Source organism: Crinia signifera, chromosome 9, assembly GCF_055691185.1.
Source record: "Crinia signifera chromosome 9, ASM5569118v1, whole genome shotgun sequence".
Classification (NCBI taxonomy): Eukaryota; Metazoa; Chordata; class Amphibia; order Anura; family Myobatrachidae; genus Crinia; species Crinia signifera.
The window spans coordinates 37,061,030-37,076,644 of NC_139225.1; the positions used below are offsets into that span (position 1 = coordinate 37,061,030).

The 15,615-nt window shown below is 43.6% G+C and overlaps 1 protein-coding gene across 11 annotated transcripts in view; it reads right to left on the reverse strand.

Annotated features, from left to right (window-relative positions):
• Nucleotides 1-845: 845 nt before the first annotated feature.
• Nucleotides 846-15,615, reverse strand: part of DNM1 (dynamin 1) — a 110,160-nt gene continuing 95,390 nt past the window's right edge. For 4 of the 11 annotated variants that reach the window (XR_014460640.1, XR_014460637.1, XR_014460639.1 and 1 more), the window contains 3 exons: nucleotides 3,392-5,139; nucleotides 2,766-3,311; nucleotides 846-2,196 (listed from right to left, as the gene is read on the reverse strand). Coding sequence is in view for 2 of the 11 variants with exons in the window: in XM_083158828.1 (XP_083014954.1) it covers nucleotides 1,750-1,807 (58 nt within the window). In the remaining 9 variants the exon portion in view is untranslated. Of the gene's footprint in view, nucleotides 2,197-2,765; nucleotides 3,312-3,391; nucleotides 5,140-10,872; nucleotides 10,910-15,615 lie in introns of all 11 variants that reach the window. The other 7 variants (XR_014460644.1, XR_014460641.1, XR_014460643.1 and 4 more) reach the window with 5 other exon arrangements.

Below are 15,615 nucleotides of genomic sequence, written 5' to 3' on the forward strand. Positions count from 1 at the left end.
ATGACCAGCACACACAAGGAGCTTCCGATGATTAAAATGATATGTGGCATGAATATATTCTGTGTGCGACTGTGGCTGTACCTGCCTACAGAATGCTATGTTACAGTGATTTTCATGAATACACTATTTCATATGCAGATACAGCCTCACTCACACACAGAATATAGGCATGCTGCATATCATTTTAATCAGTAGAAGCTGGTGATGCCCCTAGGCATTCCAAATGCCCTAGGCAATTGCCTAGTTTGCCTATGCCTAAGGCCGGCTCTGGCCTGATACACTCGACAGCATTAAGACATGTTATATTGGTATAAAAAAAACCACCCCAATCTGCAAAGCTCCTCCCATTTTGGTAATAATTTTGCCCCTTTCAGGGTTGTAAATTGAGGCAGGTACTCTACTGGTCATGTGCGACCCTGATAAAGCCATTAAAGTGAAATGCGCATTGGCGGAACACCTGTGTTGTGTTGTTATGGTAACAGTGATAGGTTACTGTGTGTGGCCTACACAGAAGGGCTCAATAGTGGAGTTACCTGTAAAGCATAGGATTAGGATTACCACCTCATCCCTTTAATTCCGGACGCATATTAATTACACAGGATCTGTTGCAGTTTAAAACCAGGTTAAATGGAGTCTTGAAGTCAGCCAGCCACAGAACTTGTAATTAATGTGTGTCCGGAATTAAAGGGATGAGGTGGTGCTAACCCTAGCAACATCCCATTTGAAACAGAACTCCCATTTTGCCAAATTTACCTCTGTGTATCTAGATCCAGCCGATAGTAACAAATCAGATTCTATAATTTCTCTATTGCATTCTAGAAAAAATATAGGCAGAATATAATTGGTTGCTATGGGCAACATATTTTTATTTTTAGAATTACTTAAAAAAAATGTGAATAAAACTTTATTCGTAAATAAAACAAGACATTATTTTTTTTACAGAAACATATTTTATTCAACGCTCTGACAGTTATCACAGCTAAACACCAGCGCCAAGAACTTCTTTCCCAAAACGAGGTTCCATAACATGCAGAGATACAGACCCAGCTGCCAAATGGCAGACAGCCAGTCATCTCCCTTTGTCCTACCATATACTAAAATTCACATGGAAGCACAAGGGCTTTCATATCTTGAAGTTGTATATTTAAGATCTCATATATGTATATATATATTTATATTTAGAATTATTTATAGAATATTTATATAAGGATATTCAACTACCACAGACATAAGTTCCTTAAAGGCTAATTCCACCTTTATATTAGATACTATGAAACATTACTCTCCATAGCCACCATTGTTCCCGCTTACCCAAATGAGGAGGATCCCCCGCTGCATCTCGTGCTTGCACCACACTATTTGCGCTGAGACCAGGATTGGCATTGGCATGACACAAGCGCTAGGCTATACTAAAAGGAGAATTAGCTCATAGCCCACTCACATGATGTGCCCTCCACTGAGGCGACCAAATGGAGTAATGTCCAGCGGTGCAATAAGGGGGTCCTAGCTAATGAACCCCAATCATTTAGGTGTGTGGGAGCTAGTGGGCTTGGGAGTAAGGTTACAGAGGTTCTGCTTAAAAGGTTTCATTATCTTTAAATGCAACATTTTTTTATTATTCATATCAATAATCACATTTGATATGCATGTAGCACGACCATTGTACAACAGAACAGACAGGGTGGTAAGTGTCACACACTCCAAGACAGAACAGCTAGGAAGCAGGCAACAGTCTGAGCCCATAAAGGCTTACAGGTCATAGTGAGACTTAGGACTCTCTGGCCTTGATGGACTGACGCGAGTGGCTCTGATCGCAGACAAAGAGAGGAGAAAAAAGAGGAGTAAAAACAAAGTCAGTCAGAGATGGCACTGATAACAGGCAAAGTTCAGTCTGATGGGAACTACCATGAACTGTTCAGTGTTAATGCGCAGTAACCAGGAGGTGGCGCCCTCCGTAAAGCCTGCACTACCTGTAACTTTAGTTCTGACTGTAGCGCTACCTTCAAGCTCCTGATGTATTGCAGTGCAGGAAAAGTTTAGTTTTATAGTAAGCTTGATGAATGGTGTTACTCATCCCCTTCATGGGCAATGTTCTGCCAGAGCTGTTGATGCCTAACAGGTTGGTGCCAACATTATTGACTTCTGTTGCTAATCTAACCCAGGCAAGATACAGACTTACTATAATCAGGTACAGAACTATGGCCCTTATTCTGGTTGGTGCGGATATTCCCGCTTGCGTACGGGCCGCCGATGTTTATCTTCTGCGCATGTGCAGAGGTCACTCTGCGCATGTGCAGGCGATTTCGCCGCAAGGATTCTCTATACGCCGCACAGGGGGCGTAGAGGGGCGTGAGGGGCTACTTATCCTCATTACCCTATGCATACGCCCCGCGTTTCATGGGCGTTCCCATGCAAACGCGGGGCGTATGCATGGTAATGAGGCCGTGACGCGTTGGTACGGGGCGGGCATCTGACATCGCCGGATGTCAGCTGCCCGCCCCCATACAAGATTTCACACGGACAAGTGTCCGTGTGGTCTTGTGTTGCGGGACCTGGTGGAGCATGCGGCCCTGCATTCGATGTTCGGCGACCATCGAATGCAGGGGCTGCTCCCACCATGGAGGAGGCGTATCCCCGTCCAATTTCATGCGGATCGCCACATATCCGCGTACGGACGGCCGTGGCGATCCGTATGGAAGGCGGGGATTCGCCTGCACGGTCGGAGCCGCATATGCGGCTCCGGCCGCACCAACCAGAATAAGGGCCTATGTAACCAGGCACATAAACTGTATCCACAGTCAGGTACAGCAAGTGTGTATATGATGGTAAACCTGAATGCAGCTCACATGGCCAGTGTACTCATTCATTATTGTATCTGTTTGCTGTCCCATATCGCCTGCTTGCAATTGGAATCGGTACATCTGTCAGACCTCACTTAGGTCTACAGTCATTAGGTTGACCCCCCTAGGTCGACTGGCAGGAAGGTCGACCTGACTTAAGGTTGACATGGGCCAAGGTCGACATGACTTAAGGTCGAATTTGCATAAAGGTCGACATGAGGAAGGTCGACTGGTCATAAGGTCGACATGGGTTTTTCACTGTTTTTTTACCCGAATGTCGACACAGTTGACATGGACACAGTTGGCAATGAGAATCGGACCCTCGCATCGCTCGCAATGCTTCGGGCACGGTGGCTCGCTTAGCTCGCCACAGCTTTAATAACCTCCTCCACGCCCTAGTGGATGGTAGGGCATGAAATACCGCCTGTCGGCACATGTCGGCTAAAAAAACAGTGAAAAACCCATGTCGACCTTATGACCAGTCGACCTTCCTCATGTCGACCTTTATGCAAATTCGACCTTAAGTCATGTCGACCTTGGCCCATGTCAACCTTAAGTCAGGTCGACCTTCCTGCCAGTCGACCTAGTGGGGTCGACCTAATGACTGTAGACCTAAGTTCATTCTAATAGATGACCGCTTCCCTCTCAATTGTAGTGCAGAGTAAGGTAGCGTAGAAGAAGGTAGTGCAGAGTAAGGTGCATCAGTCAGGCAAGGACCTTTTAGCATAAATGCCCATGTACCTTAGGAAAAAAGTGTAAGTGTTACTCATTTAGGGGGAGATTTATTAAACCTTGGTGAGAGAGGTAAAGTAGCAAGCAAGCTGATTGGTTGGTACTTTTTCACTTCACCTTAGTGATTGCACAACCCCCTAGAACAGGGATGGGGAACCTTCAGTCCTCCAGATGTTGTTGAACTACAAATACCAGCATGCCCTGCAACTGTTTTAGCATGGCCAAATAGTAAAACTGTAGCAGGGCATCCTGGGATGTGTAGTTCAACAGCTGGAGCGCCAAAGGTTCCTCATCCCTGCCCTCAAATGTGCAGTGCCTACAATAGGGATGGGGAACATTCAGCCCTCCAGCTGTTGTTGAACACACATCCCAGCATGCTCTTCTACAGTTTTGCTATGTGGCCATGCTAAAACGGTTGCAAGGCATGCTGGGATGTGTAGTTCAACAACAGCTGGAGGGCCGAAGGTTCCCCATTCCTGGCCTACAAGCTGACAGGGAATGTATCTGTTATATTCAGGACTGTGGAGCTTGATATTCTATCTTTTTACTTAAACCAATTGTTGGGAGAATAAGAGTCTTGTTGTTCTTTATCATTTATGCTGCCAGTGCGGTTTCCACATCCACAGAGCGGTATATCATAAACCATTCTAGCACTTATTTTTTGGATGCTTTTGGGTCGTGCAAGTAGCCCTCTTCTAAAGATGCTCACTTAATGATGGCACTAGCTAACCTTTAAATAATATATTGTTTGGGTATTTAAAATAATGAGCAGAGGGAATCTGTCTGCTGTGCTGCATCTCATAATTACATAACCTTTTAAGAAAATTTGCAAGCAATGACCCCGCACTCCTATTTAAAATGCCGGGGAGAGAAAGCGTTAAGATTTTCTCTGCCAGAGAATGAGGATGCAATCTGTAAACAAACCACAAGAGGGCAGAAGAAGCCTAAAAATCAACAATTCCTTTCAAAGGGACAAAAAGACAATTCAAAAAGACAGAGGGAGGGTGGAATGAAGATTTCTTTCTTTAGCAGCTTTTGCCTATTAATTACATTTTTTTTGTTTGTAAATTGCATCCTCTAAGATAAAAAACAACAAATTTTACACATAACCTAAAGAGACATAATGAGGTAAATTAATTCCATAAACCGATGGAACAATGTGCAGTGGCATTGGGAAGAAAGCAAAAATATAATAATAATAATAATAATAATAATAATAATAATAATAATAATAATAATAATAATAAAAAAAAAGTAAAAAAAAATTATATATATATTAACCAGACACTGCACTTGTTTTAACATCACAATGAGGAGCAGAAAGAGACAAAAACGATACATCTGTACAATACAATACATAGTAACACTGAGCCAGTGTTTACAACACAGTGAAGTAAAGGGGACATTTTCACCATGCCTGGAAGGTGTGATGGGAAATATGGGAGAAGGGGGTGGGGGAGTAAGCTGTGTTCGGCAGCCAGGTCTCCATACAGTATATTAATCTAAGAGGGTCGGGTCGGCAGGTCGGATAATGGTGGGTCGTGTAGGTGAAGCGGGAGCCTTCCTGCTGAGTGAAAAACAAAAATAACAAAAAGAAAAAACAGACAAGAGAACATAGAAGCATGATTAGCATAATTCGTGACATGAGACAGTCAGCCCAGACCCCTGTCAGCTGGAGTAATGTGGCCTTTTATACAAAGTCACATATATTTTGGACCTGACATCTACTGTAATCAAAATAATTGAGAAGAATTTGCATTTAGATTTTGTAGTAAAGTGGTTGTCGAGGGTAACAGTGTGCAAATAAGACTGGAGCATGAGTCTTACATCTACAAGGGTGGTTCATTAAGTAGGGCACCAAGGGCGAGATGTACTAAGCCTTGAAAAGTGATAAAATGGAGAGTGAAAAACCACCAACCAATCAGCTCCTACCTATCATTTTTCAAACACAGCATGGAGTATGGCAGTTAAGAGATGATTGGCTGGTGGTTTATCACTTTTCATCTTATCACTTTTGAAGCTTAGTACATCTGGCGCCAAGAGAGACCTCTCACATGTGTAATAAGGGCCTGATTAAGGGTTCCAGCCACTCATATTCAGCTAATGGTGGCAGCGGCATCCATCACAGCCCTGGCGGCGGAGTAAGCACTCACTGTATCTTCTCTACATGGCATCCCTGCCACGGTGATGACAATCCCAGCAGGCACCGCTGCTCCCACAGTTCCTGGGGAAGATCTCATGAGATCTCGCTTGGCCCCGACTCCAGCAGCAACAGGAAGTGCTCTCATCGCAGCGCATCTATTGTGTCGGCATTGCCCCGCCTCCCTCCCCCCTGAACCCAGCACTCCAGGCTGCGGCCTATTGATTAATCAGGCCATGTGTGTGATGTTCTAAACTGCATCACCAACTTGTTATGTCACTGAAGTGGACGTGCTTGGCCGGTCGGATCGCTTGTCCTCTGTCCTACAATTATCTAAGGCAGTGCACCAAGCCTGTATCTGTGACATGACCTTTTCACCGCACAGCTCGACAAGATTGGAACAGTATGACTGATATGAGGCGCTCTGCTCTGGCCTGGTGGGAAATTAGACTGAAATAGAGAACCTTATACATGTGTGAGGACTTGTTACCTCACTTATTGAACCACCCTTGTATTTACTACTGCAGAGCACCACTATGATGTCTGTGCTGATGTCATAGATATGGCCTGGAACCAAGGGGGTAAAACACAACTAGGCGTAGTCTCAAAAGTGGCGTTGAGAGGTAAATAGTTAAACATTTTCAGAAACTAAACAGATTTAGAAACGCACTTTCCATCACAAAGCATTAATACATTATGATGGGTGTCGTGGGCATTGCAAAGTTACTCCCTGGTTTTCATATTACAGAAAGCCAAATAACCAATGGCAGCTGTACTATTAAATAAAGAAAAAGGTTATAAAGATGTAGATTACAAATAAGAACTATAACACCAGACTATAGAACCATAAACTCACATTCCAAGAATTGTGAGGAAGATGTATAAAACTTTCAAAAGAGGACAGACGGAGGTGTGTCCTAAAGAAACCAATCGGATTTTAGTTTGCATGTATCTATTGTATTCTATGAAATGAGAACAAGAATCTAATTGGTTTCTGGGGCCAGCTTCTCTAACTGTCCTATTTAGAAGGTTTGATATCTCTCTCCCTTGGGCTTAAAGAAACATCATAAAAATAGTTTATGGACAATACCTAATTCCTAAATAGTGATTTGGGGCTGGCTGGACTGCGGGCCCTAATTCATACCTCCCAACTTTTGAAGTTGGGAGGTCTGGACGTTCGCGTGGCGAAGCCGCGTGCGCTCCCAAAAAGGGGGCGCGGCATCGAGAAAGGGGGCGTGGCCTCATGGGGTGCCGCTAACTCCGGCCACGCCCCGTTTTCGCCGCTCGTCGGCGCTGAATAGACGCTGTGCGCATGCGCACAGCGTCTATTCTTGGCAAGCTGGGGGGGCTCCCAACTTTCCCCCCACCGTGGGACAATGGCGGCCATGGGCGGGACGCAGGAACGTCCCCGAATATCGGGACGTTCCCGCGGTAAGCGTGACAGTTGGGAGGTATGCCTAATTCGTAACATAATAAGAGGTGGTATTATGCTGAGATTTGTAGTTCCATCCAGAAATAAAGGGCCTTATTCTGATCGGTGCGGATATTCCCGCATGCGGACGGACCGCCAATGTTGATCGTCTGCGCATGTGCAGAGGTCACTCTGCGCATGTGCAGGCGATTTCGCCGCACGGATTCTTTATACGCCGCACAGGGGGCGTAGAGGGGCGTGAGGGGCTACTTAGCCTCATTACCCTATGCATACGCCCCGCGTTTCATGGGCGTTCCCATGCAAACGCGGGGCGTATGCATGGTAATGAGGCCGTGACGCGTGGGTACGGGGCGGGCATCTGACATCGCCGGATGTCAGCTGCCCGCCCCCATACATGATTTCACACGGACAAGTGTCCGTGTGGTCTTGTGTTGAGGGACCTGGTGGAGCGTGCGGCCCTGCATTCGATGTTCGGCGACCATCGAATGCAGGGGCTGCTCCCAAGACGGAGGAGGCGTATCCCCGTCCAATTTCATGCGGATCGCCACATATCCACGTACGGACGGCAGGTGGCGATCCGTATGGAAGGCGGGGATTCGCCTGCACGGTTGCGGCCGCATATTCTGATCGGGCCGCACCGATCAGAATAAGGCCCAAAGAGAGAAATTGACAGATGCACACTTTAAAAAGAGACACCCGGGACAATTATAATAAACTGCAATTAAGTAAAATTGAGATTCTTAGTATTAAAAAAAAAGGGCCCATGTACTACAGTCAGGTGGGTCACTTACATTCCTATGGTACAGGTTCAGAACATGGACCCCCTCTTGCCGTTGTTTCTGTGTTCCGGACCTAAACCTTAGGACTTTTAGGGACTCACCTGACCAGCTCTCCTTCTTATGCGAAAAACCTTTTATTTAACTTTACTTTAAGTGCATCCGGCATTTTCTCTCCTTTTTTTCTGTGTGGACCTTTAAGAATATGTCACTAGTGAATGTTTTCTCACAAAGGATATTCAATGCAAATTAATCTCCAGCATAATAATTTTTGTTTCATTCCGTAAAAAGACCATATTTACAGAATGTGGTTGTAACGCGTACATGCCACATTTACCCTCCATGTTACTACTGCTTCGTATAAATGATTTAACCCTTTGAGTGCCAAATATATGGGCACAATATCCGCTAAAAATGCCAGCGTTGCTCACATGTGTTATATAAATTCAAATAAAACATGTTGTGCCAAAAAAGATGATATTTCCTATATAAAGTAAACATTACAGGTCATTATGCTGTAGAAAAATATTTGATTGGCAATTTTCACATCTATTTTGACCAATCCACTTGGCACTCAAAGGGTTAAAAACATAAAGATTGCAAATACAACTCTACGAATGGGTCTTGTATTAGTTTCAGGACACCCCGTGAACGCCACTTTTGAGTGTGACTTTCAAGCATGTTTTACCATTTCAGTGGCATTGTGGACCAATTGATAACAAGCCAGGGAGGAGGCCTACCGCCAACAATGATGGCTACTATTTTGTGAATCTCACAAAAGAATCAATTTATGGTTAACGTTTAAATGAGACTATCCCAAGTCATCATGCTCTATCCACGCCAGGTTTAGGAGGGCTGACTGTGTGTGCAGAACAAGGAGCAGACACAACAAGGTCACAATACTACGACAGTTCGTCATACAATGGCATGCGGCATCATGTTCTAGAAGGGTCTGGGGGAAGATGACCAGATGGAAATATAACAGAGAAGTTGAGTTGTGAGAGTAAGCAGGTGGGTGCATGGGAGAAAGGAATTTCTGGTAATATGGAGTGTATGGTGAATGTGAGGGAGGGGTAGACGATAAGTGTAGGTCAGCTACATGTGGTAGCAGTGAATGGGAGAGTTACAACCAGTCCGAGTTGCCAGGCACGGTTATTATATCCACAACAAGCAGAGCATAACAATGCCAAAAAGCAATGAAAAGGAGATGGAGAGTGAGAAGTTTGCAAGGGATGGAGAAGTGAGAGAGCGTACAGTTCTAGAACGGAGGGGGTAGCAAAGGATCCGTCAGGAGTGGGAAGATGATGCATCATCCAGCTCAAACCACCAGCGAGATAACAACCTAGTCCTGGCCTTTCCCAAGATATTATATTATTTTAACTGCATAATAAATACACATAAGAAGATTATTATTTATCTGGAACCCAGAGTTAGGAAAACACTTTTAAGGGTGGGGTTATAGGAAAGCGTATGCAGGGATAGTCTGGGTGTGAGGGAGGAGAGTCTGGGGTGAGGTATCAGAGGGTTCCACTGTAGCTCTGTCCCGACAACCTGGGGTAATTCCTCAGTGGGGGAGTTATAGGAAAGAGTATGCAATGTGTGAGGGAGGAGAGTCTGGGGTGAGGTATCAGAAGGTTCCACTAGCTCTGTCCTGACAACCTGGGGTAATTCCTCAGTGGGGGAGTTATAGGAAAGAGTATGCAATGTATGAGGGAGGAGAGTCTGGGGTGAGGTATCAGAAGGTTCCACTAAAGCTTTGTCCTCACAACCTGAGATAATTCCTAAATAGTGGGTATAGGAAAGAGTATGCAAGACTTTGTTTGAGGGAGGAGAGTCTGGGGCAGTGGTGTCAAACTTATGGCCCTCCAGCTGTTGTAGAACTACACGTCCCAGCATGCCCTGCCACAGTATTAGCAATACAGCTGGAGGGCCATGAGTTTGACACCACTTGTACGGGGTGAGGTATCAGAAGGTTCTACTGCAGCTCTGTCCTCACCTGAGATAATTCTCCCTTAATTGGGTGTGCAGGGTTATGGGAAAGCCTATGCAAGATTAGTCTGGGTGTGAGGGAGGAGAGTCCGGGGGTGAGGAATCAGAAGGTTCCACTGCAGTTCTGTCCTCACAACCTGAGATAATTGCTCAGTGAGGGGGGTTATGGGAAAGAGTATGCAAGTCTTTGAGGTCGATCCTATTAACTGCGAGTAGGTGCGAAATAAATTACTAATTTGCTTGCATATGCATTGACTATATAGTCAAAATCGCTAGCCAGAAACACACCATGTGTCCACAGCTTAACACTTGAAGCTCTCACTAGTGTGGTGCTCTCGGGCGGTTGGCTTATGCTAGCTTGGGGGCTCCAACGGCCTGGATTTGAACCTTAGTGTTAGGAACCTACCAGTTGAGGTCACCTGGTCACGGTTAGTGGGTCCATATTTTTGGGCACAATTATGCTAAGCACCACAAATTTATTTTGTTATTTTTTGTTATAATTAATCTGTTTAGCACCTGCATATTTTTTTTTTCGTAATGGTTACTAAATAAGAATAATAAAATAATTATTATTATTACACAATAGGTGTATGATTCATTATTATTTGTTGCTAGTATATGATTTCCAATTAAAGGACTATTGGTATCCAGCCTAAATAACATGGTGTTTCATAGGTGAAATCTGACCCATTATTTAGAAGAGATTACTGGGGGGAAATCTACTCAGCTTCCAACCTGGTTCCTTCCTCATCCTGTACCAGCACAAAGAACTAGGAGTGTGGACCTTGACCTAGAACTGAAGGTGGTAAAAAAAACTTGATGCTAAAAAAAAAAAAAAAAAACTGCCTGGCAACAGGGCTAGAGATAGCAGATGGGTGGGAGCATGTGCGTAACACACATGGAGGTCACATGACTAGATAACAGGAGGCACACAGATCACATGACTGGAAATGTGTGACATACCGTGACGAGTGTTCCTCATGGGTCACTGATAGTTATTCTGAAAAATAACATGAAGTCAGAGGCTAAGAGCAGCCACAATCAGAAGCATGTAAGGAGCATGTATGCATACACAAAACCATGGCTGACCGTGATACATATACATACAAGCTTATATATATTGCCACAGTTTGACTACATGCATATCCACACAAACATCTGTGTAAGAGACACAAACATATGTATGGCTGTCGAGAGTGAGGGTCATAAGTAATCATCCCGCCACCACCACCTTGGGAAAGCACCTGTGGATGACCAGGAGCCATTAATCATGTCCATGTGGGTGATCTTCCTTGTTGTATACCTCTGTAGTGAAACCTATATGTTGCATTCAAGCCAGTCTAGCTGTGGGGATTGTATTCTTATTATGTACCTATGATGTGTGTCAACTTGATCTGAGCAGCTCGATACGTGATGAAATACACACATCGTGGGAAGTCTACTAAGATGGGAGATGGGCAACCAATCAGATACTACCTATTATCTTCTAGAAGGCGCTAATAAATAAGAAGTTGCCTATAGCAACATCAAATGTGAAATAGAACTCCCACCTTAGTAATTTCCCCCAACATGTATACTCATGCTGCATCAATATTTAGCACCAGTAGTCTCACATGTACATATAATCACTGCCACAGATACAGCTACAAAGCCGTGAATAGGTCACTGGGGGAGGTCTATAAAAACGTCAAAATTGGACAATTGGATGTGTTGCTTATAGCAACCAAACAGATTCTAGGGGGTAAATTTACTAAAGTTGAATTGCTATGAATAAGGCAATCTCGGCAAGGAATCCCATTTAGGAAATGTTTAGGAAACACAAAAATAGGCAGAGTTTGCTCAAATCTGAATGTGAATCATGGTAGAGCACACAAATACGAATCAATAGACCTTCGGCCAGACTCGGCAGGACTTTCCCTTGGCACGTGTTGTCCATTGGCACTAAGATGGCATGAAAATGTACTATCATTCGTATGAGCAAACTCTGATAATTCAGTTCAATATATGAATTTCAAATAGATCACCTTTTGGCAGCCAAATCTGCAGAAGCATGCACGGGTCAGTGAGATCTGTGCAGTCCTTCTTTATGTAAAATTAAAAGAAAGAGTTCAAATAAAAAATTAACCAAAAAATGGCATGGGGCCCCCCTCCTAAGCATGAGATCTACAATTAGTGGCCCTGAAAAAGTCACTCAAAGTCAGATGCTATAATGTAATATAATGAACTCGGCCAATGTGAATATGTGTGACTAATATGCTCAGTATGCAAATCGGATGCGACTTTTACACCAGAATGTGTCCGAATGAAACGTATATAGTATAACAGTTGCAGGCCAGGAAGTAATGGGAGCTGAGTTAGCAAATTTCACACAAAACAGCTCTATAAAGTTGGACATAATTAGAGCTGGTTTGTTTGGGTGAGTGACAATCGGCAATGTTTAAATTAACTTTCAAGTACAAAATTAGAACACATCTATAATAAACATTTAGAAAATTTCTAACCTTAAAAATGCAAACTATACCTTGATTTATCAAAATAGCTAATGTTCTGTACATGTTATTTTTCTTTTTTTCCCCCCGTTAAATGCATCTTAGGTTCATCGGGATGCTAACTAGATGCACAAGCTGCTTTGTTGATTAAAATGATATAGAGCATGCCTATATACTCTATTGTACTGCATTTGCATAAAAAAAAATTCTGATACAGTGTTTCACAGCCAAGCAGTGTTCAACTATTTTTATACACATACAGTGGCAATTACAGACAAACCGCATTTAATTGTATACGACTATATGAGCATAACAAATAATCTTACAGTTTGGCTATGAGACACTGGGTGAAATGTAATAGTATGAGAGATTCAGAAAGCAAGAGATTTGGGATGAAATCTCTATTTTTTTTTTTTAAAGCAGCAATCATTTACTCAGTTTGATTTTGCAGTGGAAATGATTGCCGCTTTAAAAAAATGGAATTTCTTCCCAAATCTCTCACTTTCTGAATCTCTCATCATATTAAATTTCACCCACTGTATCAGAACATTTTAATGCAGATATAATCACAATTACATAGGGAATATAGGAATGCTATATATATCAATTTAATCAGTCTTTTTTTCCTACTGTATTTTTAGATCCCAACCCGACACAAAAAGTTTTTGGCTTCTTATGCTTAGGAGGGGGACTCCACGCCGTTAAAAAAATATTCGGTACTTGTGTATTATCAGGGCGCTCGATGTAATGTAAATCGTATACGATATCGCATCCGATTTATCGGCCTATTTGCAGCCGATTTTTGGCCGATTCGATCTGCGATGCGATTTAGCTGCCGATTTTTTTGCCAATTTTCGGCCATTTCCTGCCAATTTGCATGCTATTCCATCCTTGCACACCCCCAGGTACTGGTTTCCTAGCACGGCGCCCATCGCATACGATTGGCATAACATATGCCATGGTATGCGATGCGATGTTCGGGAAAATGCCCCTGATTGTACAATTAAATATTGCATAGCATTGCATGCCAGCAAGTGGCATGCGATGCGATTCGCAATGTTAAATGCACCCCCATTGTCAACGCCACCCCCACTATCAACAGCAACCCGAAGAGTGGCGAGTGCAGCGGTACGCGTCCTCCGACCTTTTCATACCCCCACTATCCACGTCGGCGTGGAGTTGATTTTAGATAGTGTGGCCAGCGCAGCGAGCCACCGAGCCCGAAGCATGGCGAGCGGACGCGGATTACTTTACATGGGGGTATGAAAAGGTTGGAGGACGCGTACCGCTGCACTCGCCACACTTCGGGTTGCTGTTGATAGTGGGGGTGGCGTTGACAATGGGGGTGCATTCAACATTGTAAGCACCCATCAGGGTGCTTGTACAATTAAAAATCTAATCGCATCACATGCATCGTATGGCATGCATCACATGCCGCTATATTGCATGCGATGTGATGCACGACGATGGAAAATCGGGGGTGTGCAATGATGGAACATCATGCAAAACGACCGGAAAATCAGCCACAAAATCGCATCCGATTTTTGCATGCGATTTGCGGCTGATTTTCGGCCGATTTCGCGGGCACCCTGATAATACACAAGTACCAAAACTTCTAACTCTTTCTTTTACTGTCTCACTGATCTGTGCTTGCTTCATGTTTAGAAGTGTCTGAATGCCAGGAAACTCGGCAGCCAAACTCAAATCACTTCACCATCAAAAATTAGTAAATAAGCGGCTTTTTTTTTTCCCCACACAAAACACACCTGGTCACGTTTGGAACCAGTAACTTTGCTTAGTAAATTTTGCCCCAGGAATCATTTCTATAATATATTCTATGAAGTAAAAGCTAGTACACCAACATGTCCGCTTTAGAAGGTTTGATAAACTACCACCGATGAGGAATCGTACCAAGCCCTATCCTGCTGTGACATGAATGGGACTATAGGAGATGGAAGATATACTGTATACTACAGATGGCGGCAGTATATCTGTTCTTTCACATCTCTATAGTACGGCAGCTTGGTCAATCTCTAAGTCAAGCTGCCGCTGTCTGAAGAATGAACGACACAGTGACTGACAGTTCTTCTGCCAAGAACTGTAACAATTGGTTAGTTCTTCATGCTCTGTTTATACATGTCAGCATTAGCATGCCCCTTCAACCAATGACACGATTCAGAAGTTTCTATTAATAATACGTTTTTACTGGAAGTGAACTGTAAAATGGAATCTTGTTAAGAGTCCTCAGTGGTTTATGTGTTATTGCCTTAAGCAGTGTTTCCCAAACTCAGTCCTCAAGGCACCCTAACATCTACAATCCCATCTTAGAAAATTTCCCCCATAATGTATAGTCATGCTGTATCAATATTTAGCACCCATTGTCTCCCATCCAATTTCCCCCATTATATTTAGCCGACTAAGCTTTCCTTCCCAGACAGGACAAGGATTTGACAGCTTTCCCATAGCAGATTCAGGTAGCAATCTAGTATCATTCGCTATGCTCTCTGTTGCAGGTCGAGTAAGAGCAATTGCCAGCCCTGCACAAGAGTCCTGTCTTGTTTTCGCATACCTTGCACTGGTATCTCCTGTCTGCTACTCTGGATATTTCAGGATATGTGGCATCAAATCTCTCTCTGCCATCGGCTACTATGGGCTTGCTTAACAGTTTGCACCATAATAATTAGAGAAGAACAGATTGCTGAATTTTTACACTTTATTAACTAATTCTCAACTCTTTTTCCTTTATTGTGAGACTCTTACTCAGCTGCAGATTTTTTTTTTTAAATTATATCAATGAATGAGCACAGATAGTTAATCAAAATAATTGACTTACTTACAAGTCATCTGTGCTCAAGTGTGGATACCCTGAAACCTAGACTCTTACATTGCCTTGAGGCCCAAGTTTAGGAAACAATGTTCTAAAGGGTTTATTATTGTTAAAATGGTAGCAATCCCTTATGGGGCCCATAAAACAATGGTGTATTCGACCAATCCCCCAATCCCTTGACCGCTGTGCCGGGGGATCGGGGATATAAATCTTGATTCCCCGCTACCAGTGGTGATTGCTGATTTGTGACCTTTTAAAATGCTAAATATCCCCTGATGGATTGCCAATCATCTCTGCCTTTCGATTGGCAGTTCCGGTTGGTGGTGCCAGCAGGTCAGGATTTTACCACACATTTGTATGGGCCCCTTTAAATAGATTTTCTTACTGTTG